General features: G+C 41.2%; 1 protein-coding gene across 2 annotated transcripts in view; it reads right to left on the reverse strand.

Moving 5' to 3' along the window:
• The window catches only part of LOC102180583 (multidrug resistance-associated protein 4-like), a 171,679-nt gene that overhangs the window by 57,970 nt on the left and 87,648 nt on the right, over positions 1-26,061 (reverse strand). For both annotated transcript variants that reach the window (XM_018056323.1, XM_018056322.1), the window contains 3 exons: positions 6,241-6,391; positions 1,358-1,477; positions 96-206 (listed from right to left, as the gene is read on the reverse strand). In XM_018056323.1, coding sequence (XP_017911812.1) covers positions 96-206; positions 1,358-1,477; positions 6,241-6,391 — 382 coding nt within the window. The remainder of the gene's footprint in view (positions 1-95; positions 207-1,357; positions 1,478-6,240; positions 6,392-26,061) is intronic.

Genomic DNA, 26,061 nt, shown 5'->3' on the forward strand with positions numbered 1-26,061 from the left:
CAAAGAGTATATATTAGACAAGATGACAAGAGTTTAATAACTATAAACAAGCTATAAACTGTAACCATATCACAAATATTCACATCTGTACTTACATTCTACCAGGATCAGGGCCCCAAAGGCAACAACAGTGACAAAGATGGCACAGATGACATCTAGATACACAGCGAGCCATCGGGATGTCGTCAAAAGCAGGAACCAAGCCTCTGGATTTGTGAATCATAACAAGTGTAATACATAAACAGAAAATCATGTTAGCTGCTTCTCATGAGGGAGAGCATTTTCTCAGTTGAGCTACAGAAGACTTTACACAGGCAGGACAGCAAAGTTACACACCCAAGAAACCTGAAGATTCAAGAAAACTAGGTTCTAACACAAGACAATGTATGGGACACACAGGAATCAGTCCAGGAAGCATGCACTGAAAAGGTCAACCCACAGGTTATCAACAGAAACACAATCACAAAAAGGAAGACAGAAAAATCGTCTCATCAGTGCATTTCTTACAGTGCTGGGCCTCAGTGTGAAGATCATCCTCTCACAGGGCCGAATGCTGCCAGCTCTCACACAGCAGAGAGCACAGCTCACAGTGTTTCCAGAACCTTCTGCCCTCATTACAGGGCCTGCGGTGTTTATTCTTAGGAGCCAATGTCTATATGACCATCAGTTAACAGGATCTGCATGTGACTTTCAAAATGCAATTTTATCTTCAAAATACAATAATAATTGCAAAGTTTGGCTTGAATTTTATATACTTGGAGAAAATCCTGAATTTTCTACCTAGGGAAAAAAACTTCACTGATAAAAAACATAATCAAGTGGGTAGCAAATCAGGAAATTATTTTCCTTAATCACTTCTGCCACCCTCCATGCTCTGAAAAGAGTCAGAAAACCATAGCCTGGAGGGAAAGAACAGCCACCACCTGGTTCTGTAAATAAAGTTTTATTGGAACACAGGTACAGCCATTCACTGATGTATTATCTTTGCCTGTCTTTGTGCCACAGCAAAGATGAGTAGTTGCAACAAATACAGTATAGCACACAAAGCCTACAATATTTTCTATCTGGATCTTTGCAAACAAGAGTTTGCTGACTCTTGCCCTAAAGAGACAGAAGTCCACAGGGCACAGTGACGCAAGGACAATGCAAGCCAGTCAGGGGAGAAAAGCTGGGGATGACAGGGAAGAAGGGAGTACAGAGGGGATGCTGAGAGGAAGGAGTGGGGGAGGCAGGTATGCAGAGGGAGATAAGGGGAGGCACACAGAGAGATGCTGGCCAGCCAGACCACCCGAGATGTAGTCAGCCTCAGAAGGCAGCAGATCTCATCCTTAGAAATCATCTCCAGAAACTTACAGACCTGAGTGCAAATCCTGGTGTGCGTCGAACACTTCCTGAAACTTCTGTTCAGCTTTGTATGCCCGGATGGTCCAGAGTCCCTGGAGAGAAGATACTAAATGGGAAAACACCGGGCTCCATGCTGGGGAAACAGAGACAGACACAGGACGGAGAAAGTCAGGGAGGCTGGACGCGAGGAAACCACTGCCTCCCGGGCTCTGTGATCACACGTCCCACCAAAGGGAATCCTCCATGTGACCCTAAACTCCTGCTCACACCGAGCTTCACTTTAATGACCTGGGAATGAAAGATTCTCCGTGAAACTATCTTTGATCAAATTCAAATCACAGCTTGATTTAGATAAATAAATTCTTGTTCTTTCATCAGGATCCTCTCAAACATGCCTCCCTCTAAATTTTTCTGGCATCTTACCAGGTGGAAATTGTTCACATTTTTTAAAAATATATTGAAGTATAGTTGATTTACAATAATGTGTTAATTTCAGGGATATAGTATAGTCATTCAGATATTTTTTAAGATTATATTCCATTACATATTATTATAAGATACTGCATAAAATTCCCTGTGCTATACAGTAATTCCTTGTTGTTATCTAGCAGTGTGTCTATTAATCCCATACTTCTAATTTGTTCTTCCCTCTCTCCCAATCCCCTTTGGCAACTGTTTGTTTTATATGTCTCTGAGTCTATTTCTATTCTGTGTACAGATTCATTTGTGTTATTTTTAGATTCCATGTATAAGTAATATCATATTTATCTTTCTCTGACTTACTTTACTAATAATCATACTTCCTAAGTCCATCCATGTTACTGTAAATGGTAATATTTCATTTTTTTTCATGGCTGAGTAATTACTATTCACTAATTTTTGAATCAGTAGAATTTTAAAATTTAATTCCTCATTAGAGTCCTCACCACACTGAATTTTGATGAGCTATCTGTGTTTTGTTCCACCTTAGATGAGTAACCTAAGGGCTGGGATAGAGTCAATACATCCTCCACCCTTCACCAGAGCCAGACACAGGACAGGGTGAGATGAGTAAGGGAGCAGACAGTCTGCCATCTCCCCCATCCTTGGCCTTTCCTTGTACCTGCACCAAGAGTCTCTGTGCAGGTCACGGAGCACCTGGTGCTGCACCACCCTTGTGTCTGGAGGACCCGGCAGATGAGGAGCCTCTGAATGGTTGACTTCCACTCTGGGAACCTGATGGACATCTGTCCTGGTGTTCAGAGGTCACAGCAGCAAGTGACACTCACATCAATCTTGCAGAATCTGACACTGGCCTTAGTGTCCATTCTCTTTTGAGTGACATCATGTGGGTTTGGGCCTGGTGTCACATCACTGACCATTTGTTTCCTGCCATCTTCTCTAACAGCACACTGACCATGAGCACCAGGGTCAGGCTCCTGCCTGTCAGGAAACAGGTGGGCTGCAGGCTGCCAGGCAGGGAGGACACTTCCTGGTGGGGTTTTCATTCACCACTGTGAATGAGGATGTAACTTGCTGTTGTCAAGGGCACATAGTGAGCCTGTGACCTCTGTCTGGGGTGAGTAATAACTTGTGTTGTATCAGCAAGAAATACTGACATCACTTTGTTACCTATGCATCTCTTAGAGAAGACCTGTTAGTACAAGGAGGTTATTTACAGAAAGTTAGTAATGCGTCTTACAGGAGGCTACAGAGATTTTATAAAATGATGGGAAAAGGATCAAGGGGGAAACTCCACACTGTTCTCAGGTCCTCACTTCTTAGTCCAGGATCTGAATATCTGTTTGGTGACAGTTCATGAAGTACCGACATGCACCTGGGCACTGCATGTTAGGAGGGGTTGAGGTATAAACAGGTAAAAGACTCAGAATTTCCTCTGGTGTTTAGTGTTCCTAGTTCAATAAGGAATGAAGGAGCAGGCTTCCTTCCTGTGAGAAGTTGGGGCTCACAGGGGATGGGAAGCCCTGGGCTTGGGGAGGACAGCCTGGGCTCGGGGCCAAGTGACCATCTACTCAGCCCTACGATGAGATGGTTGGATGGCATCACCAACTCAATGGACATGAGTTTGTGCAAACTCTGGGAGATGGTGAAGGACTGGGAATGGGAAGCCTGGCGTGCTGCAGTCCACGGGGTCAAAGAGTCGGACACGATTTAGGGACTGATCACCCCCACCACTACCACCCAGAGAGAGAACACAAACATTCTAGTCAACTGGCCACCACATGTGGTTATCTGAGGTGTGCAGGATGGGGTACCTGGATTAAATGTATTGTCTAACTTGTTGCAGCCTACTGGGTGCAAAAAATCCAAATAATCCACAGTGATAGTGCCAAAGTTTTCAGAATCTCCAGATCAAATACTGAGAAAATCTTGTACTGCTTCTTGACAAAAGCCTCAGAAGGAGCCCATCTCTCCCCTTCCATATGAATGGGAAATGGCCCTTGCCCCAGGCAGAAATTCTCTCAAATATTCTTTCTGGAACAATTCCTCTATCAATGTACCAGAGACCTGCTTTGCAACAAAACTGTTGAATGACTTATTTCATGAGTGGCCTCAAACCATAAAAGGTCTGCAGCCTTGTCTACACAGAAGACTGGATGGAGCTCATCACTTCCTCTTCTGCCTCCCCAGGTCCTACCATGCTACTGAGTCATATAGGGAGAACTGCACACTCACCTGGACTCTATTGCTCCCCATCCATCAAAACACCTTGCCAAACTCGACCTCACAGGAGGTTAGCTGCTTCTCTTGATGAGTGAAAATGTCTTCTACAGATTTTATGAAACTGATGATCACTATCCATTTTGCAAATAAAGGTAAGTACCTCAAGTGTTTCTTATTAAAAACAAAACATACAAATGCCACAATAAAACAACTCCTTTGACTGGATGAACTGAGATTTTTTTTTTTTTTCTCCACTTAGTAGATACAGAGAATCACGAGACTCAATATGTATCTGTTCTTGGCTTGGTTTCTAGAAGGTTAAGTTGGTATAAATTTGCAATAATTATTCATGGTTGAGGTCTCTGATATAAACATATTCTCTCCTTACTTTTTGGCCATTGTTTTTCTAACTTTAAAAATATATATAACATCTATTTTCCTTATTTTTGTTTTAATATTGATGAAATATGTGCATTAATAAGAGAAATTTGATTATTTCATCATCTGTGATTACCTGTAGAATAGACTAATGAATCATAAAATGTGTTCCCCACTATTCTGTTTTTTTGCTGCACCTTGCAGGATCTGGTTTCCCAACCAGGGACTGAAGTGGTGGCCCCTGAAGTGGAAGTACAGAGTCTTATCCACAGAACCACAAGGAACACCTCTGTTCCCCATTATTCTAAAATTAGGACGGTGAATGGAGTAATCAACTAAATGCATACTGGACATATCCCCCTCCTGAGTTCTCCTAGGGCATTATTTTCAGCATCATTTATATGAATAGCTTTGAGAAAGGGGTACACAAACAGTGTGCTGTCACTCCAAATCCTGATAATGACAAAAAGCAAACCTAAAAATAACAGGGCTTATCTTTTCAGCAGGGCTTCCCTGGTGGCTTAGACATTAAAGAATCCACCAGCAATGCAGGAGACCTGGGTTCAATCCCTGGGTCAGGAAGATACTCTGAAGAAGGGAGTGGTACCCACTCCAGTATTCTTCCCTAGGGAATTCCACTGACAGAAGAGCCTGGTGGTATGCAGTCTATGTGGTTGCAAAGAGTCAGACATGATTAAGCGACTAACACACATATTTCAATACTTTTAACAACTTCACCTTACTAGAACATGTGAAAGAATGTATTTTTCAAATATATTACTTCTGACATACATTTCCTGAGTTCTCCCTTCCTTTTCCTAATCTTTTCCTTTCTTTGTCATTTCTGGTAACTTTCAGTTCAATTCAGTTCAGTCACTCAGTCACGCCCAACTCTCTGCAACACCATGGACCACAGCATGCCAGGCCTCCCTGTCCATCATCAACTCCTGGAGTTTACCCAAACTCATGTCCATTGAGTTGGTGAGGCCATCCAACCATCTCATCCTCTGTCCTTCTCCTCCTGCCCTCAATCTTTCTCAGCATCTGGGTCTTTTCAAATGAGTCAGCTCTTCTCATCAGGTGGCCAAAGCATTGGACTTTCAGCTTTAACATCAGTCCTTCCAATGAACACTCAGGACTGATCTCCTTTAGGATGGACTGGTTGGATCTCCTTGCAGTTCAAGGGACTCTAACGAGTCTTCTCCAACACCACAGTTCAAAAGCATCAATTCTTCAATGCTCAGCTTTTTTTTTTTAATTAATTTATTTTAATTGGAGGCTAATTACTTTACAATATTGTAGTGATTTTGCCATATATTGACATGAATCAGCCATGGGTATACATGTGTCCCCCATCCTGAGCCCCCCTCCCAACCCCCTCCCTATCCCATGCCTCTGGGTCATCCCAGTGTACCAGCCCTAAGCACCCTGTCTCATGCATCAAACCTGGACTGGCGATCTATTTCACATATGATAATATACATGTTTCAATGCTATTCTGTGTTTTCCTTCTGCATTGGTTTCAACATGATGAGATACTTTTAAGAACAGTATTAATAGAGTAATACGCTGTGTAAGGAAGCACGTCGTAAACATGTCAGAAATGGTCCCTGTCCTCATGGTGCTCACATCCATCCTCCTTGGGCTAAAATGCAAAGTGCATCTGACCCACCAACAGCTCCATTTGCCTTAAGGGCCAAAACCTACTCTCAGGGGCTAGAACTTTCAATCACCTAATATTAACAGTGAGAAATTCCACAGAACAGTCTGCAGAGTTTCAGGGGTCTGGTTAATTGCAGTATGAATGGAAAACAGCCTGCACTGCCCTCCCAACGTGAGAGCCCTGGTACTCACTTGTACATTCCAGGCGTTTCACATCTCGTGATGTCTCTAAGAAATACCGCCGAAGAAAAAAGAAAATGATGCCAAGGGGAATCACAGGTATAGCAGTCCAAGGAATTGCAGCCACCATCACACCCACCACACCGACCACGAGTAGAAATGTCTGAAATAGCGAAAATAGAGGCCTTCGTGTCAAGGATATTTTCAAAGATAAACTTTGTTGATTTGTTAGTATAAACTCCTTTCCCTGAAATTTGTTGAAACAGCAGGGAATGGTTTTCCTTCCAAAGAAATAAAACTATAGGTAGTCCTTATGATGTTTATTGCATGAACCAAACACTCTGATAAGAACTTTCTAGGTATCAGCTCTTGTGACACACTCAGTAGCCCTTTGAGACAGGCATTACTATTTTTAACAGATGAGATATTTGAGGTTCAGAGAGTAGGAGCTGCATCTCAAACTATCAGGAGTCAGCAGGTGTTGATTCATCTACTAGAGAGATGAGTGAGCGTGAATCACAGATGAGGAATCCAGACACCTCAGCTATCCATGTAAGGATAAAGAAGTGGTTAATTACAAATTCAGAGTAACATATTTAGTAACAGTATTATCTAATTTTAAAAATGGAGACAGTGAGGCACAGGGAGAGGAAAAGCAACTTGATAGAGACTGCAAAGCCTAAGTCACGGAGCTGGCAAGCCCATGTCATGAGCCCTTATGACATATTTAAGCTTGCCCCCAATATACAGCCATCTTTCTATCACTATACTAAGTATTTTAAATGTCCATTCCAAAGGTTAACTATAACATGACCAGATTCCATTTACAATGTATGTACTGTACATAAGGCTCTGTGCTGAGTTCCATGAACATTCTCTTAATTATCAAATTATTCCCTGAGATGATTTTCTCTTGGGAAATTATCTTGGTCTGAAACAGACAGCAGGTAGAATAGAAAATGAAATCATTGGTTGATGCTGATTTAAGCATCCATCTATATCAGGAAAAGTATGATACCCTGGAAGACAGTATCAGGCAATAAGAATGCAATCAACATTTATTGTCTGCCTGCTATGAAAGTGGGGTGGGGTGCTAGGGACTTGCAGACTGACCCAGTCTAGGCCAAGGCCTCTAAAGCTATTGATATCGGGTGGATACAAATCCATGGTGATCTGCACAGGGTGCTGGGGAAACACAGGGAAGAATACCTGAATATTTTTAGACAATTCTAAGCCTTATGGCTGCTTTTACAGGCTTCTTTAACAAATAGAAAGAATGGCATGAGTGTCTTGCAGGCAGTAATCACAGTTGATGGAAATTTTGACCAAAAAGGAGCTGGGATGAGAAGGTTGAGATGCTTCTCTGGCTATTCTTTAAGATAAGAAATATGAGGTTGGCAGGGCATGGTTGTCCTAAAGTTTCCCAGGAAGGTATTGCTTATCCTGGAGAAGGAGAGGAGCAGTTTGTGCTCAGGGAATCCCAGAGCCACAGTTGCAGGCAGGAGGAACAAATGACCAGAATTGTGAGTCTGTGGCCAGAAGCCCTTGGGAACCAAGCTGCATGATCTGGATGGAGACTCATGTGCTTTTCCTGTTTCTTCCTGCCTCTGCTGTGGTATCAAAAGAAAACTCAGAGTGAAGAGGATGGAATTCTGAAGGAATAAATTCTAATCATAAGTGGAGAAAAATAAGGCTGTCTGACCTCCCTCTTATTAGAAAACAATTTCTTACAGCCACTGGCTTAATTGTGTATCCCACTATGCTACAGCCTTCATGTTCTTGGGGAGGGATCCTTCCAGCTCCTTCTATGTCTAGCCTTTAGGTCACTTGGCTTGCATTGTTGTTTGTTCAAAAACAACAACAACAACAACAAAACTACTAAAGTGCCAATTATTAAAAAATGCAAATTACTGGGTTTTAGCAGACTTGCATCATTTGATGGATAACATTTACCCATTTCAATAATCTGGCTCTCCCCAGGTGGCATCCCTGGTGGATCAATCATTAAATAATTTAACTGCTATGCAGGAAGCCCAGGTTTGATCTCTGGGTCAGGAAGCTCCCTTGGAGAAGGAAATGGCAACCTAATCCAGTATTCTTGCCTGGAAAATCACATGGACAGAGTAACCTGGCAGGCTAGAGTCCATGGAGTCAAAAAGAATCAGACAAGACTGAGCAACTAAACCATTCCAGGTGAGGGCCTTTTATAACTAACCCAGCCTGGCAGGTAACCTGGGAAGCAGAGGTAAGATCAAAATGAAGGGCTCCATGGAAGCTGGGACAATGCTTTTTCCTGAGGTACCCACTGAAGACCCATTACTAATGCTCTCACAAACTCTGGATTTAGGTTCAGATTTCATGGCCCTAAATTATAAAGCAGTTCAAAGAGGATATCTCTAACAGCTTTATTATAGACACACACAAACACACACACACACACACACAAACTCACACACACAACATATCGGTTTTCCAAGTGGCTCAGATGGTTAAGAATCTGCCTGTAATGCAGGAGACCCAGGTTTGATCCCTGGGTATGAAAGATCCCCTGGAGAAGGGACTGGCAACCAATTCCAGTATTCCTGCCTGGAAAATTCCATGGACAGAGGAGCCTGGCAGGCTACAGTCCATGGGGTACCAAAGAGTTGGACATGACTGAGCACTTTTACTTTTATATGTACATTTGTGAATCTTTTATTGCGAGCCATCTCAAACCTTTTATAGAAGTTTGTATAAGAAAACAGTATCTAAGCAAAAAGTTAACATCTGAAGAAGGAAACAAAAGATCCTAGTGTACAATAAACACACAATAAATCCCTTGTAGCCAACCTCATTTCTTTCTCCTACATTCTCAGGAATGCCAAAAAGCCCAATTCAAGCTACACACACAGTTACCCCCACCTGGTTGGATTCCAGGCCCATCTGATGGACCACATCACCATGGCTAGTGCTTCTGCACCTCTTTCAGACTATGGAACAGAGACAGTGATAGATAAATCGAAAGAAACATACTGACCCAGAAGCAAGTGACCCAAGTCCTGATGCCCCCCAAATAAAGAGAATCTTTTTTTTTAAATTTTACTTTATAATACTGTATTGGTTTTGCCATACATCAACATGAATCCACCACGGGTGTACATGAGTTCCCAATCCTGAACCCCCCTCCCATCTCCCTCCCCATACCATCTATATATATTTTAATACATTTCCCATTTGGAGCACACCATTTGGGAAATTCTATCCAATGTCTATGAATCTACATGCAGAAGTTAAAAAAAAAATTATTAGATGAACTCTTTCACTTAAGAGAAAGTGGTGGTTTTTCACAATTCAAAAAAATTCTTCAGTTGGCAGAGGATAATGATATACACCTGGAGGAGACATTCCATCAGCACAATATTGTGCTTAGATAGGGCTTCCCTGGTGGCTCAGATGGTAAAGAATCTGCCTGCAATGCGGGAAAACTGCCTTTGGTCCGTGGGTTGAGAAGATCCCCTGGAGGATGGCATGGCAACCCTCTCCAGTATTCTTGCCTGCAGAATCCCCAGGACAGAGGAATCTGGCAGGCTACAGTCCATGAGGTTGTAAAGAGTTGGACACAACTGAGCAACCAAGCACACAAGCTTAACACTAAGTGAGGGTCAGTGCTTAGTCTTCATGTAAGCAGATACAGTAGCTTGCACGTTTCAGGAAGTTTAGAGATCAGCTCTGGTTCTCAGATCCCTCCTTCATCACCTCTGTTTCCTTTGATATGATCCAACTCATTTAACAGGGCTGTATATTGTCACCCTGCTTATTTAAATTCTATGCAGAGTACATCATGAGAAACGCTGGACGGGAAGAAACACAAGCTGGAATCAACATTGCAGGGAGAAATATCAATAACCTCAGATATGCAGATGACACCACCCTTATGGCAGAAAGTGAAGAGGAACTAAAAAGCCTCTTGATGAAAGTGAAAGAGGAGAGTGAAAAAGTTGGCTTAAAGCTCAACATTCAGAAAACAAAGATCATGGCATCCGGTCCCATCACTTCATGGGAAATAGATGGGGAAACAGTGCAAACAGTGTCAGACTTTACTTTTTTGGGCTCCAAAATCACTGCAGATGGTGAGTGCAGCCATGAAATCAAAAGATGCTTACTCCTTGGAAGAAAAGTTATGACCAACCTAGATAGCATATTCAAAAGCAGAGACATTGCTTCGACAACAAAGGTCCATCTAGTTAAGGCTATGCTTTTTCCAGTAGTCATGTATGGATGTGAGAGTTGGACTATGAAGAAAGCTGAGCACTGAAGAACTGATGGTTTTGAACTGTGGTGTTGGAGAAGACCCGTAAGAGTCCCTTGGACTGCAAGGAGATCCAATCAGTCCATTCTAAAGGAGATCAGTGCTGGATGTTCTTTGGAAGGAATGATGCTAAAGCTGAAACTCCAGTACTTTGGCCACCTCATGCGAAGAGTTGACTCATTGGAAAAGACTCTGATGCTGGGAGGGATTGGGAGCAGGAGGAGAAGGGGGCGACAGAGGATGAGATGGCTGGATGGCATCACCAACTCGATGGACGTGAGTTTGAGTGAACTCTGGGAGTTGGTGATGGACAGGGAGGACTGGCATGCTGCAATTCATGGGGTCACAAGGAGTCGGACATGACTGAATGACTGAACTGAAACTGAAACTCATTTAACTCTGTAAATCAGGATATTATAAAACATTGGTGAGTCTTAGCTATATGATGAGGTCTATACAATCCCTGGACCTCCCTGGTGACTCAGATGGTAAAGAATCTGCCTGCATTGCAGGAAGACCCTGGTTCAATCCCTGGGTTGGGAAGATCCCCTGGGAAAGAGAATTGTACCCCACTCCATTATTCTTGCCTGGAGAATTCCATGGACAGAGGAGGCTGCCAGTCTACAGTCCATGAGATTGCAAAGAATCAGACAAAACTGAGTGACTAACACGCATACACACACAAGTGAAAATCCTAAGACTAAGCTTTTCTAAACCTGCCTTTTGCTTGGGATACATTAATCACATTTTTCATCCCTCATCTGGCTGCCTTGGATCTTTTCACAACCATGTCAACTCTGGGACCTGGGTATCCTTAATTCACTCTCAACTGAGAGTCACAGCTAACTTCACTGGAGAGTGAATGGTGGGGTTTGGTTCACACTTTGTTAACCAGCACAACAGGAAGCTTTAGGGAAACAGGGTGTGTATCTTCCTTCATGTTTAGTGTATCTCACTGATCAAATGCTTCCTTTCCACTTTTGTCAGGGTTCAACCTTACTACCAAATTTAAGTCTGGAGTCCTCTTATTTGATGATTTAACAAGATACTCCTTAAAAAGAAGATCACTATAAAAGTATATTACAGGGAAATCTACTCAACATTCTGTGATAACCTATATGAGAAAAGAATCTAAAAAAGAATGAATATATGTACATGTATAACTGAATCACTTTGCTATACATCTGAAACAAACACAACATTGTAAATCAACTATATTCCAATAAAATTAATTTTAAAATAGAAAAAAAGTCCTTTAAAAAGCTAAAAGTCAAAGGTTTTGAAATCCATCGTATAAATAAAAGAAAAAACTGCATATTAAAGTATGTAGAACGGGGTGGTCCTAAGATGGCAGAGGAATAGGATGGGGAGACCACTTTCTTCCCTACAAATTCATCAAAAGAACATTTCAATGCTGAGTAAATTCTACAAAACAACTTCTGAATGCTGGCAGAGGACATCAGGCACCCAGAAAAGCAGATTATTGTCTTCAAAAACAGGTAGGAAAAATATAAAAGACGTAAAAAGAGACGAAGGAGGTAGGGAGGGAGCTCCGTCCCGGGAAGGGAGTCCCGTCCCTGAAAGGTAGTCTTAAAAAGAGAGAAGTTTCCAAACACCAGGAAACACTCTCACTGCCAAGTCTATGGCGAGCCTTGGAAGCACAGAGGGCAACATAACAGGGAAGAAAAATAAGTAAATAATTTAAACCAACAGATTACGAGCCCAACGGTAACTCCCCCAGCAGAGAAGCAGCACAGACGACTGTATCTGCCACTAGCAAGTGGGGGCTGGGCAGGGATGCACGGGCTGCAGTGCTTTTTAAGAATCAGGCCAGAATGCCCCAAATGTAACCAGAGTGAACTAACTTGGGCTAGCATACCAGACTGTGGGATAGCTACCATGCAAAAAGCTCTAACATAAGACACCACCAGGACCGTGCACAGAACAAAGGATGGAACAGAAATAGCCGGCTGCAGACCATCCCCCCTGGTGACAGGCAGCCAGAGCCGTAAGGGCTGGAAGGGGGCAATCACAGCCCCGGAGAGACTTTACTTACCAAACTGCAAGCAGGCTTCTTTGCTAACTAAGACTTCTTGGGGCTCTGGACAGTCACCATCTGCCTGACAAGGGGCGCCAGCGGTACACCCAGAAAACTGAACAGCAGGGAAAGGCAATAAGTTGCAGCAACTGCACTCGCCAAACACCTGAGCTACTAGGAAGGGTACAAAACACAGGCCCAATTGAATCTGCACCTCTGACGGCTACCTGAGAGCCGAGCCTGAGTGGCTTAGACCAGGGAGGTTCATGCAGCCTAGGGCCGGCCTCAGACTGTTCCTGGTGGAGCAATCTAGAGCCTGAGCTGTGTGCGCCATGTGCAGGGACATGCCCAGCATGGCTGAGACACTGCGAGCACACTCCAGTGTTATTTGTTTGCAGTATCCCTCCCTCGTTGCAGCGGGACTGAACAAGTGAGCCTTAAAAAAACAAAACAAAACAAAACAGTGTCCACCACTGTCCCCCCTTGTGTCAGGGCAGAAATCAGACACTGAAGAGACCAGCAAACAGAAGAAGCTAAACAGAGGGAACCACTTTGGAAGTGACCCCACACTGCCCACAACACCAGAGAAAGTCCCAGAAATGTGTTAACTATTTTTATGACCATTCTCTTTTTTGTTGTTGTTGTTGTTGATGTTGTTGTTTGTTTTTTCTTCTTTTCTTTTCCTTCTTTTTTTAAACTTTTTAAAATTTTTAAGTCCTCTCTTTCTCCCTTAATTTTAATTTTTATGAACTACTACCACTTTTCAAAAAAAGGACCCTATTTGTAAAGCAAATATAGTGGTTGTTGTTTTTTAATAATTCTTGTGACTTTGTTTTTTTTTTCTTCTTGTTCTTCTTTTCTTTAATATTGTATACTTGAAAATCCAACATCTACTATAGATTTTAAATCTTTGCTTTTTGGTATTTGTTGTCAATTTTGTACAATTAGAAACCCAATCTTCAGTACCCAATTTTACCTGAGAGTGAGATTACTGGCTTGACCACTCTCTTCTTTGGACTCTCCTTTTTCTCCACCAGGTTGTCTCTGTCTCCTCCCTCCCCACTCTCTTCTCTACCCAACTCTGTGAATCTCTGTGTATTCCAGATGATGAAGAACACTTAGGGAACTGGTTACTGGCTGGATCTGTCTCTCTCCTTTTCATTTCCCTCTTTTATCCTCCTGGCCACCTCTGTCTAATTCCTCCCTCTCCTCTTCCCTGTATAACTTCATGAACATCTCTGAGAGGTCCAGACTGTGGAGCACACATAAGAAAGTAATTACTGGCTAGCTTGCTCTCTCCTCTTTTGATTCCACCTCATCACATTCCAGTCACCTCTAACTACCCCCTCCCTCATCTCTTCTCCATGTAACTCAGTGAACCTCTCTAGGTGTCCCTCAATGTGGAGAAACTTTTCATCTTTAACCTAGATGTTTTATCATCAGTGCTGTATAGATGGAGAAGTCTTGAGGCTACTGTAAAAATAAAACTGAAAACCGGAAGCAGGAGGCTTAAGTCCAAATCCTGAGAACATCAGAGAACTCCTGAATCCAGGGAACATTAATTGATAGGAGCTCATCAAACACTTCCATACCTACACTGAAACCAAGCACCACCCAAGGGCCAATAAGTCCCAGAGTGAGACATACCACGCAAATTCTCCAGCAACACAGGAACACAACCCTGAGCTTCAATATACAGGCAGCTCAAGTTACTCCAAAATCACAGATGTCTCATAACTCATTACTGGATACTTCATTGCACTCTAGAGAGAAGAAATCCACTTCTCCCCACCAGACTCCGAAACAAGCTTCCCTAACCAAGAAACCTTGACAAGCCACTGATACAACCCCACCCACAGTGAGGAAACTCCATAATAAAGAGAACTCCACAAACTGCCAGAATACAGAAAGGCCACCCCAAATGCAGCAATATAACCAAGATAAAGAGACAGAGGAATACCCAGTAGGTAAAGGAACAGGAGAAATGCCCACCAAACCAAACCAAAGAGGAAGAGATAGGGAATCTACCTGAGAAAGAATTCCGAATAATGATAGTGAAAATGATCCAAAATCTAGAAACCAAAATGGAATCACAGATAAATAGTCTGGAAACAAGGACTGAGAAGATGCAAGAAAGGTTTAACAAGGACATAGAATAAATAAAAAAAGAGTCAATATATAATGAATAATGCAATAAATAAGATCAGAAACACTCTGGAGGCAACAAATAGTAGAATAATGGAGGCAGAAGATATGATTAGTGAAATAGAAGATAAATAGTAGAAATAAATGAATCAGAGAGGAAAAAAGTAAAATGAATTAAAAGAAATGAGGACAATTTCAGAGACCTCCAGGACAATATGAAATGCTCCAGCATTCGAATTATAGAAGTCCCAGAAGAAGAAGACAAAAAGAAAGACCATGAGGAAATACTTGAGGAGATAATAGTTGAAAATTTCCCTAAAATGGGGAAGGAAATAATCACCCAAGTCCAAGAAACCCAGAGAGTTCCAAACAGGATAAACCCAAGGCAAAACATCCCAAGACATATAAACCCAACGTGAAACTCTCCAAGACACATATTAATCAAATTAACAAAGATCAAACACAAAGAACAAATATTAAAAGCAGCAAGGGAAAAACAACAAATAACACACAAAGGGATTCCCATAAGGATAATTGAAGATCTTTCAATAGAAACTCTTCAGGCCAGGAGGGAATGGCAAGACATACTTAAAGTGATGAAAGAAAATAACCTACAGCCCAGATTATAATACCCAGCAAGGATCTCATTCAAATATGAAGGAGAAATCAAAAGCTTTACAGACAAGCAAAAGCTGAGAGAATTCAGCACCACCAAACCAGCTCTCCAACAAATGCTTAAGGATATTCTCTAGACAGGAAACACAAAAAGGGCATATAAACCCGAACCCAAAACAATAAAGTAAATGGCAACGGGAATCATACTTATCAATAATTACCTTAAACATAAATGGGTTGAATGCCCCAACCAAAATGCAAAGACTGGCTGAATGGATATGAAAACAAGACCCCTATATATGCTGCCTACAAGAGACCCACCTCAAAAAAAGGGACACATACAGACTGAAAGTGAAGGGCTGGAAAAAGATATTCCACGCAAATAGAGACCAAAAGAAAGCAGGAGTAGCAATACTCATATCTGATAAAATAGACTTTAAAACAAAGGCTGTGAAAAGAGACAAAGAAGGCCACTACATAATGATTAAAGGATCAATCCAAGAAGAAGATATAACAATTATAAATATACATGCACCCAACATAGGAGCACCACAATATGTAAGACAAATGCTAACAAGTATGAAAGGGGAAATTAACAATAACACAATAATAGTGGGAGACTTTATTACCCCACTCAAATCTATGGACAGATCAACTAAACAGAAAATTAACAAAGAAACGCAAACTTTAAATGCTACAATAGACCAGTTAGACCTAATTGATATCTATAGGACATTTCACCCCAAAACAATGAATTTCAAATTTTTCTCAAGTGCTCACAGAACCTTCTCCAGGATAGATCACATCCTGGGCCATAAATCTTACCTTGATAAATTCAAAAAATTGAAATCATTCCAAGTATCTTTTCTGACCATAATGCTTTAAGATTAGATCTCAATTATAGGAGAAAAACTATTTAAAATTCCAACATATGGAGGCTGAGCAACACACTTCTGAATAACCAACAAATCACAGAAGAAATCAAAAAAGAAATCAAAATATGCATAGAAACGAATGAAAATGAAAACACAACAACTCAAAACCTGTGGGACACTATAAAAGCAGTGCTAAGAGGAAAGTTCATAGCAATACAGGCATACCTCAAGAAACAAGAAAAAAGTCAAATAAATAACCTAACTTTACACCTAAAGCAACTAGAAAAGGAAGAAATTGAGAACCCCAGAGTAAGTAGAAGGAAAGAAATCTTAAAAATTAGGACAGAAATAAATGCAAAAGAAACAAAACAGACCATAGCAAAAATCAACAAAGCCAAAAGATGGTTCTTTGAAAGGATAAATAAAATTGACAAACCATTAGCCAGACTCATCAAGAAACAAAGGGAGAAAAATCAAATCAATACAATTAGAAATGAAAATGGAGAGATTACAGCAGACAACACAGAAATAGAAAGGTTCATAAAAGACTACTATCAGCAATTATATGCCAATAAAATGGACAACGTGGAAGAAATGGACAAATTCTTAGAAAAGTACCACTTTCCAAAACTGAACCAGGAAGAAATAGAAAATCTTAACAGACCCATCACAACCATGGAAATTGAAACTGCAATCAGAAATCTTCCAGCAAACAAAAGCCCAGGTCCAGATGGCATCACAGCTGAATTCTACCAAAAATTTCGAGAAGAGCTAACACCTATCCTCCTCAAACTCTTCCAGAAAATTGCAGAGGAAGGTAAACTTCAAACTCAGTCTATGAGGCCACCATCACCCTAATACCAAAACCTGACAAAGATGCCACAAAAAAAGAAAACTACAGGCCAATATCACTGATGAACATAGATGCAAAAATCCTTAACAAAATTCTAGCAATCAGAATCCAACAACACACTAAAAAGATCATACACCATGACCAAGTGGGTTTATCCCAGGGATGCAAGGATTCTTCAATATCAGCAAATCAATCAATGTAATTCACCACATTAACAAATTGAAGGATAAAAGCCATATGATTATCTCAATAGATGCAGAGAAGGCCTTTGACAAAATTCAACATCCATTTATGATAAAAACTCTCCAGAAAGCAGGAATAGAAGGAACATACCTCAACATAATAAAAGCTATATATGACAAACCCACCGCAAACATTATCCTCAATGGTGAAAAATTGAAAGCATTTCCCCTAAAGTCAGGAACAAGACAAGGGTGCCCACTTTCACATTACTATTCAACATAGTTCTGGAAGTTTTGGCCAAAGCAATCAGAGCAGAAAAAGAAATAAAAGGAATCCAAATTGGAAAAGAAGAAGTAAAACTCTCACTGTTTGCAGATGACATGATCCTCTACATGGAAAACCTTAAAGACTCCACCAGAAAATTACTAGAGCTCATCAATGAATATAGTAAAGTTGCAGGATATAAAATCAACACACAGAAATCCCTTGCATTCCTATACACTAATAATGAGAAAGTAGAAAAAGAAATTAAGGAAACAATTCCATTCACCATTGCAATGAAAAGAATAAAATACTTAGGAATATATCTACCTAAAGAAACTAAAGACCTATATATAGAAAACTATAAAACACTGATGAAAGAAATCAAAGAGGACACTAATAGATGGAGAAATATACCATGTTCATGGATCGGAAGAATCAATATAGTGAAAATGAGTATACTACCCAAAGCAATTTACAAATTCAATGCAATCCCTATTAAGCTACCAGCCATATTTTTCACAGAACTAGAACAAATAATTTCAAGATTTGTATGGAAATACAAAAAACTTCGAATTGCCAAAGCAATCTTGAGAAAGAAGAATGGAACTGGAGGAATCAACTTGCCTGACTTCAGGCTCTACTACAAAGCCACAGTCATCAAAACAGTATGGTACTGGCACAAAGACAGACATATAGATCAATGGAACAAAATAGAAAGCCCTGAGATAAACCCACACACATATGGACACCTTATCTTTGACAAAGGAGGCAAGAATATACAATGGAGTAAAAACAATCTCTTTAACAAGTGGTGCTGGGAAAACTGGTCAACCACTTGTAAAAGAATGAAACTATATCACTTTCTAACACCGCACACAAAAATAAACTCAAAATGGATTAAAGATCTAAATGTAAGACCAGAAACTATAAAACTCCTAGAGGAGAACATAGGCAAAACACTCTCTGACATAAATCACAGCAGGATCCTCTATGACCCACCTCCCAGAATACTGGAAATAAAAGCAAAAATAGATAAATGGGACCTAAAATCTTCTGCACAACAAAGGAAACTATAAGCAAGGTGAAAAGACAGCCTTTGGAATGGGAGAAAATAATAGCAAATGAAGCAACTGACAAACAACTAATCTCAAAAATATACGAAAAACTCCTGCAGCTCAATCCCAGAAAAATAAATGATCCAATCAAAAAACGGGCCAAAGAACTAAAAAGACATTTCTCCAAAGAAGACATATGGATGGCTAACAAACACATGAAAAGATGTTCAACATCACTCATTATCAGAGAAATGCAAATCAAAACCACAATAAGGTACCATATTTCACATCAGTTAGAATGGCACAATCCAAAAGTCTACAAGCAATAAATGCTGGAGAGGGTATGGAGAAAAGGGAACCCTCTTACACTGTTGGTGGGAATGCAAACTAGTACAACCACTATGGAGAACAGTGTGGAGATTCCTTAAAAAACTGGAAATAGAACTGCCTTATGACCCAGCAATCCCACTGCTGGGCATACACACTGAGGAAACCAGAATTGAAAGAGATACATGTACCCCAATATTCATCACAGCACTGTTTATAAGCCAGGACATGGAAGCAACCTAGATGTCCATCAGCAGATGAATGGATAAGAAAGCAGTGGTACATATACACAATGGGGTATTACTCAGCCATTAAAAAGAATACATTTCAATCGGTTCTAATGAGATGGATGAAACTGAAGCCTATTATACAGAGTGAAGTAAGCCAGTATACTAACACATATATATGGAATTTAGAAAGATGGTAATGGTAACCCTGTATGGGAGACAGCAAAAGAGACACAGATGTATAGAACGGACTTTTAGATTCTGTGGGAGATGGAAAGGGTGTGATGATTTGGGAGAATGGCAGTGAAACATGTATACTATCAGGTAAGAAATGAATCGCCAGTCTATGTTCGATACAGGATATAGGATGCTTGGGGCTGGTGCACGAGGATGATCCAGAGAGATGATATGAGGTGGGAGGGGCGTTCAGGATTGGGAATTCATGTACACCCATGGCTGATTCATGTCAATGTATGGCAAAACCAATACAGTATTGTAAAGCAAAATAAAGTAAAATAAAAATTAAAATAAAATAAAAACATTTAAGAAAATTAAGTATGTAGAACAATGAAAATAAGAAGAGGAAAAAAAAAGACTCTCGAGGGTCCCTGGGACAGCAAGGAGATCAAACCAGTCAATCCCAATGGAAATTAATGCTGATTATTCACTGGAAAGATTGGATGCTGAAGCTCCAATACTTTGGCCACCTGACACGAAATGCTGACTCATGGGAAAAGACCCTAATGCTGGGAAAGACTGAAGGCAGGAGGAGAAGGGAGTGACTGAGGATTAGATGGTTGGGTAGCATCATCAACTCAGTGGACATGAGTTTGAACAAACTCTGGGAGATAGTGAATGACATGCAAGCCTTGAGTGCTTCAGTCTATGAGGTCACAAAAAAGTCAGGCACAACTGAGCAACTAAATGACAAAAGACCTGAATGAAAAAGAAAGCTAACTTCTAAGCAGAAAAATCAACAAATACAAAGCATGGTTCTTTGAAATCACCACAAAATGCAAAAGGAAAAAAAAAAAAAGAGAGAGAGAGAAAATTTACAATTCACATAAATTACAAGAGGATAACACAAAAGATTGGGCTTCCCTGGTGCCTCAGATCGTAAAACATCTGCTTGCAATAGGTGAGGCCCAGGTTTGAGCCCGGGGTGGGAAGATCACCCTGAAAAGGAAATGGCAACCTACAGCAGTATTCTTGCCTGGAGAATCCTATGGACAGAGGAGCCTGACAGGCTATAGTCCATGGGGTTACAATGAGTCGGACATGACTGAGGAACTAACACTTTAGGTTTCATTTTAATACAAAAGATACCATAAGCATTACAAAGAGAATATGTCTGTTAATGAAAGAAAGGAATGTCTTAAAGCTCAGAATGGCACCAGGCCCCTCATCCATAAGATGTATTTTGGGATAATCTTGGCGCCAGAGGAGTCATTCCAGGCCTTAAAATGATTGACTTGAATCTTGTAGAAGGGCAGATTACCATACAAGTAGTTTTGTTTACATAGATTAGGGGAACAATATCTGAGTATAACATAATGGTTTGTCAAGTAGGTTCTGAGCCATTAGGCAGAACTGACTTGAAGACAGAGTCTGGGGTTGATGCATAGTACATTTTGGACTCAGAGGGAGAGGGAAAGGGTGGGATGATTTGGGAGAATGGCATTCTAACATGTATACTATCATGTAAGAATTGAATCGCCAGTCTATGTCTGAGGCAGGATACAGCATGCTTGGGGCTGGTGCATGGGGATGACCCAGAGAGATGTTATGGGGAGGGAGGTGGGAGGGGGGTTCATGTTTGGGAACGCATGTAAGAATTAAAGATTAAAAAATAATAATAATAAATAAAAATTTAAAAAAAAACATAGCTTAAGACAAACATTTCCATAAGAAAAATGCATTGGCTAACTCAAGGTTTGAGAATAGTTAACTTCAGGTGAAACCAGGTGTCATTATGGCAACACAGTATTTTAAGAGAAACCTCCTTTTAAATTTGTATACAGAAGGGAAGAAAAAGAAAATATATATATATATATATCACTAGTTTGTTTCCTCCTGCCACTTAAGAGAGATAAAAATGTCTGACACGTGCAGCCTATTTCCTCCATTTGGAGACCTCTGGCCTTCCTGCCTGTTACCCTCTCATTCCCCACTTCTCTTTTAGGAGAATTATGTTGCCTAGGGAAAAGGGATGTCATTCTCATTCCATAACTGCTTCCGAGCTGACAAGGGTTGTTGTCCCTAAATTGGAGAGGCAACATATTCTCCTAACCCTCATACTGAGGATTTCTGATCCAGGGGCCCCTAGTAGTAGTTGGAAGAACCTGCAGCAGTAGCAGGAATTTAAGCAACCATTTGTAACTTAAAAGATTTCATGTGACTAGAAACAAATCCAGTTACACAGTTACAGATGCAGGGAGCAAATAGCAAAAACAAAACAATCAGAATTATTGTAATTAAGATAGTTTTCCACCCTGGGGAACTAGTTAACATCTCCCAAAGTGAGGCAGTTGAGGCTTCAGGAGTATCCATAGCCCCAATCATCTTGCTCATGTGTTTAGTAAAATGAGTAACATTAGTGTCCATATCAGGTATATATGTACAGCATTGGGTATGAATAATGGCACAAGCTCCTCCTTGCACAGCTGTCAGAATATCTAAAGCCAATCTGTTTTGTAAAAACACCTTTCTAATTTGTGCTTCTTCAGCGTTAAGAGCTGAAATAGCTTTTTGAGAATCTTGTAATGCCTGTTGAGTAAAATTAGTTAAAGCATCCACTAGTAGCATAACATCTGTAGTTTCCAAAGAGGGAACAAATAACCATACCAGTAAAATACAGACCTTGCCCACTGAGTTTTGCATCTCCCTATCCAACCAGGGGGAAGCAATGCCCATAGGTAAGAGCCCACGCCACCTACCCTGAGGTATGGGGTGCCCTATCCCAGATGAGCCCCGAAGATGAAAGGTTGTTGCTGAACCATGAAAAGGTGCTGGGATTCTTGGCCTCTGGAGGAGAAGAATTCAATCCAAGGCCAGAGATGAGGTTTGATCGCTCAGAGCTATTAAAGTTTTGTAGATCCCATGACAAACTTTGTCCAAATAAGTGAGGACCTTCACGAAATCCCTGGGGCAAAATTGTTCAGGTTAACTGAGAAGCTGGCTGTGTAGGGTCTTCAAAGGCAAATAGAAACTGACTTTCTTCCGCCAAAGGCATTGAAGAGAAGGCATCTTTCAAATCAATTACCGAGAAATATTTGGCTTGTTCAGGAATTTCAGACAATAGAGTGTAAGGATTAGGCATCATGGGGTGTAAAGGAACTACAGCCTCATTTATTCTTTGTTAATCTTGAACTAGTCTCCATTTACCATTTGATTTCTTTTTACCCAAAATAGGAGTGTTGCATGGACTGTTACAGGGAATTAATAGTCCCTGCTCTTTTAAAACCTCTGTTTTAACCCTTCCTTAACCTTAGGTTTCGTTGGATACTGCTTCATATGTGGAAATAAGTGCAGGTCTTTGAGCTTGACAACTACAGCTTGACAACTACAGTATTTTGTGTTCGACCCACAGATTTTCCATCAGCCCATACTCTAGGATTTACACTTTGTTCAATTAAAGGGAGAGAAAGGGAGGGCTCCATATTCATGAAAACAGAGGAATGGACCTTGCTCAGTATATCCCTCCCCAAAAGGGGTGAGGGAGATTCTGGCACGATCAGAAACTCATGTGAAAAAAGCACAGAATCCCAGTTACAACTTAAAGAATAACTGAAATAATATTTTTTGGCTCATCCAAACAGTCCCATTATGGAAGCGGATCGGGAAGAAAGTGGGCCAGGGGCTTCAGAAAGCGCAGAGTAATTTGCCCCGGTATCTAAAAGGAAATTGATGGATTGGCCCCCCACAGTTATTAATACCAAGGGTTCCACAGGTATAATTAGGATGGAAGCTTTTGTGGGGACCCCCGGGCACCTTCAGTCCTGATTGTCTCAAGACTCTGACCCCTGAGACCTACGCCTCTGGGGGCAGTCTCTGTTTCAGTGTGGTCCTTTGCAGACCAGACACAGAGCCGCGGGCGGCTTGGATGCCTGAGGGCAATCCCTCTTGAGGTGCCCCTCCTTTCCACAGTAATAGCAAGCCCATCCCTTTTCACCTGGGTCCCTCTGGGCATTTTTCTCAGGCTGTTTAAGAAAGTTCTCATAGCCATTGCGAAGGCTTCTGCCTGTTCCTTTGTCTTTTTCTGCCTTTCTTTCTTTTCCTCATATTCCCTACCATAATAGACTGTCTGAGCCAGTTGTAACAGATTATCTAAAGACTGATTTGGTCCATATGTCTGTTTTAATAGCTTACAGTGGATATATAGGGCCAATTGAGTGAGAAATCTATCTTCTAAGATCACTTTTTCCCTCTTCACTTTTGGGATCAATCTCAGTGAATCTGTGTAGGGATTTTCTCAGTCTATCTAGGAATTTACCAAGAGCTTCCTTTTCCTCCTGTTTTATGTTTGTCAATTTGTCACAGTTTAAAGGCTTAGCCCATGCCTGTCTGAGTCCTTCAAGAATACATCTGACAAAATGACTCTGATCTCATCTTTTTTAAGCTGTGTTGTAGTCCCAATCTGGTTCTGTAATTGAGGCCATCTGATTTTCAGTGGGGAGGGCGGTTATCTTGTCCTCCCTCTTTTCTATTGATTTATTACCAAGCCATTCATCTCCATAAGCAACTGCTTTTCCCAAAACTCGACTTTTTGAGTTGGGAGTCAGCGTTTATCCCAAGATATACATTACATCTTTCCAAGTAAGGTCACAAAGCAGAGTAACATTTTTAAAAGCTCTAATATATTTTTATGGGTCCTCTAAATAGTCTCCCAGATCCTCCTTGATTATTTGTATTTCTTGATAAGAAAAAGGCTTATTAACACCCATAGACTGATCATTTCTCCTGATGGCTGCTTCATGAAGAGGTAACAGCTTGTGTGGCTGTTCCTCAGCCTCTCTGCTGCTCTGTGCATATGATCCCAGGGATAGATTGGAGAAACCTGCTATTCTTTATCTCTTTGTCTCCTGTCCTCCATCTCATCTCTTACTTGGATGGTTTGAGTTTCTACTGAAACCAGAGTAGTCCGAGGTCGTTCTGAGACAACAGTTGTTTGGACCTCTACCTGGGCCATTTGAATCTCTGCCGGAAGCCAGTGTGAGGAATCCCGCCCGTGACAAGGTCATGAGGAAGGAAGCTGACATACGCAAGGCGTGCTCAGACTTCAGGGACCCCTCTGGAAATTCCTAAGCATGTACCCCAACAAAAACCTGCCGGCTTTTGTGCTCTGCTTTTCCACTCTTCTGACATTTTCTGGAAAAAGTCAATTCAGGGCTTTAGTCTTCTGCATTTGAAAGAGTGTTTCAATCCAAAAAAAACCCTCTGATGGCTTTCTAGCCTGCCTGCAGGACTTATACAGCTGCGCGTGTGATTGTTTGAGGCCTCCTGACCGCAGGAGGCACAGGAAGCTTAAAACATCCTAGGAATGTACGGGCTTCCGAAGAGTCAAAATCTTTAGAATAGGACTGATTAAAAGTTTCATTTGTTGAGTCAATGTTTGCTGCCAAATTTTCATATCCTTTATTTTTATATATAGTTGGTATATAGAAAAACAAGTAGTAGACCTGGTATTAGCAACATTAGATCTTTGAGTTAAGTACCTTCTTTGTTATATCCCATTGCACCTTTGTTCTATAGAGATGTAACTTTAATGCTTTAAGGAGATGCAGATTAAAGAAAAACACTTCAGGGGAAACAAAATTAACATTCATTAAGGAAGAGAGCCAAAAAGTGTTAACAAGCCTCTTGGCCAGAAGATAATGTAAATCACCTGAGACCTTTTGTATACAAAATGATGTATAGAAAGAGTCCGGGCTGCGAACGCTACATAATTTTGTGTTACCCATTGATCTCCATGTTTTATCAAAAGTATAAAAGGCCTTCTGAACAATAAAGGATCGGACCAGTTTCTCGAACTGGTCTCTCGGCCTGGTTTCTTGGGACTCTGGCTCCCCCCATGTCTTTCTCTCTCTTTCTTCTTCTCTCCCTTCCCTCTCTCTGCTCTTTACTTTAACTTCAGGCTGAATCTCCACCTGGGGCGCGGAGGCTCGCCAGGTCTACTTACTTGCCCTGGCTGTTAAGACCTGCACGAAAGGGAGCTTAAGGCGAGGCACCCTTAGATATTCAAGCAGGCGCCGGTGGCCCAACGTAGATGGTGCAAATTCCTTGTCTGGAATTTTATTGGCCTTCCGCATAAACCAAGCTATTCAGCCCTCTTCCTCCACTTAATCTTCTTGCTACACTATAGTTTCTTAATCTAATCTTACATTAATAAATAAACAAGTCTTTCCACACCAACGCCGTCCACCCTTCGAATTCCCTGGATCCACCGGGGCTGGACCCTGGCAAATCTCAGTTGCGGTTTCCACTGAGACCAAGGCAACCCTTTTTTTTTGGCGGGGGGCGGGGATTCTCTGACTTCCAATTTGCTCAGTTTGGAGCCCCAAGTATGGAGGCAATGTAGGAGGACAGGAGGGAGCTGAAGGTTTCACACTCAAATCTATATCCTTAGGACATAAGTCTGACATATTTTGCAGACAGAAAAATGGGCAATACATATGCTACTTCTACCCATTTCTCTTGTTTTCAACAGAACCGGTCTAATTGTAAAACAGTATTATACTTAGGAGACCCGCCAACTGGCCACTGTTTGCTGTCCTCCAGTGCGTACCACAGCCATGCAGTATCACATAGGAAGACCAGGTGTCTTCTTTAAGCCCTGGGGATCAAATCTATCCAAGTTTTTCAGGATGTAGTTCAAGGAGTGAGGCTAGAATTGTTAGCTCCCATCTGTAAGAGAGAAAAAAAGTGACCAGCGCCATCTTTCTACTGGAGGTATCCCTCCCTGCT

Source organism: Capra hircus, chromosome 12 (assembly GCF_001704415.2).
Source record: "Capra hircus breed San Clemente chromosome 12, ASM170441v1, whole genome shotgun sequence".
NCBI classification, from domain to species: Eukaryota; Metazoa; Chordata; class Mammalia; order Artiodactyla; family Bovidae; genus Capra; species Capra hircus.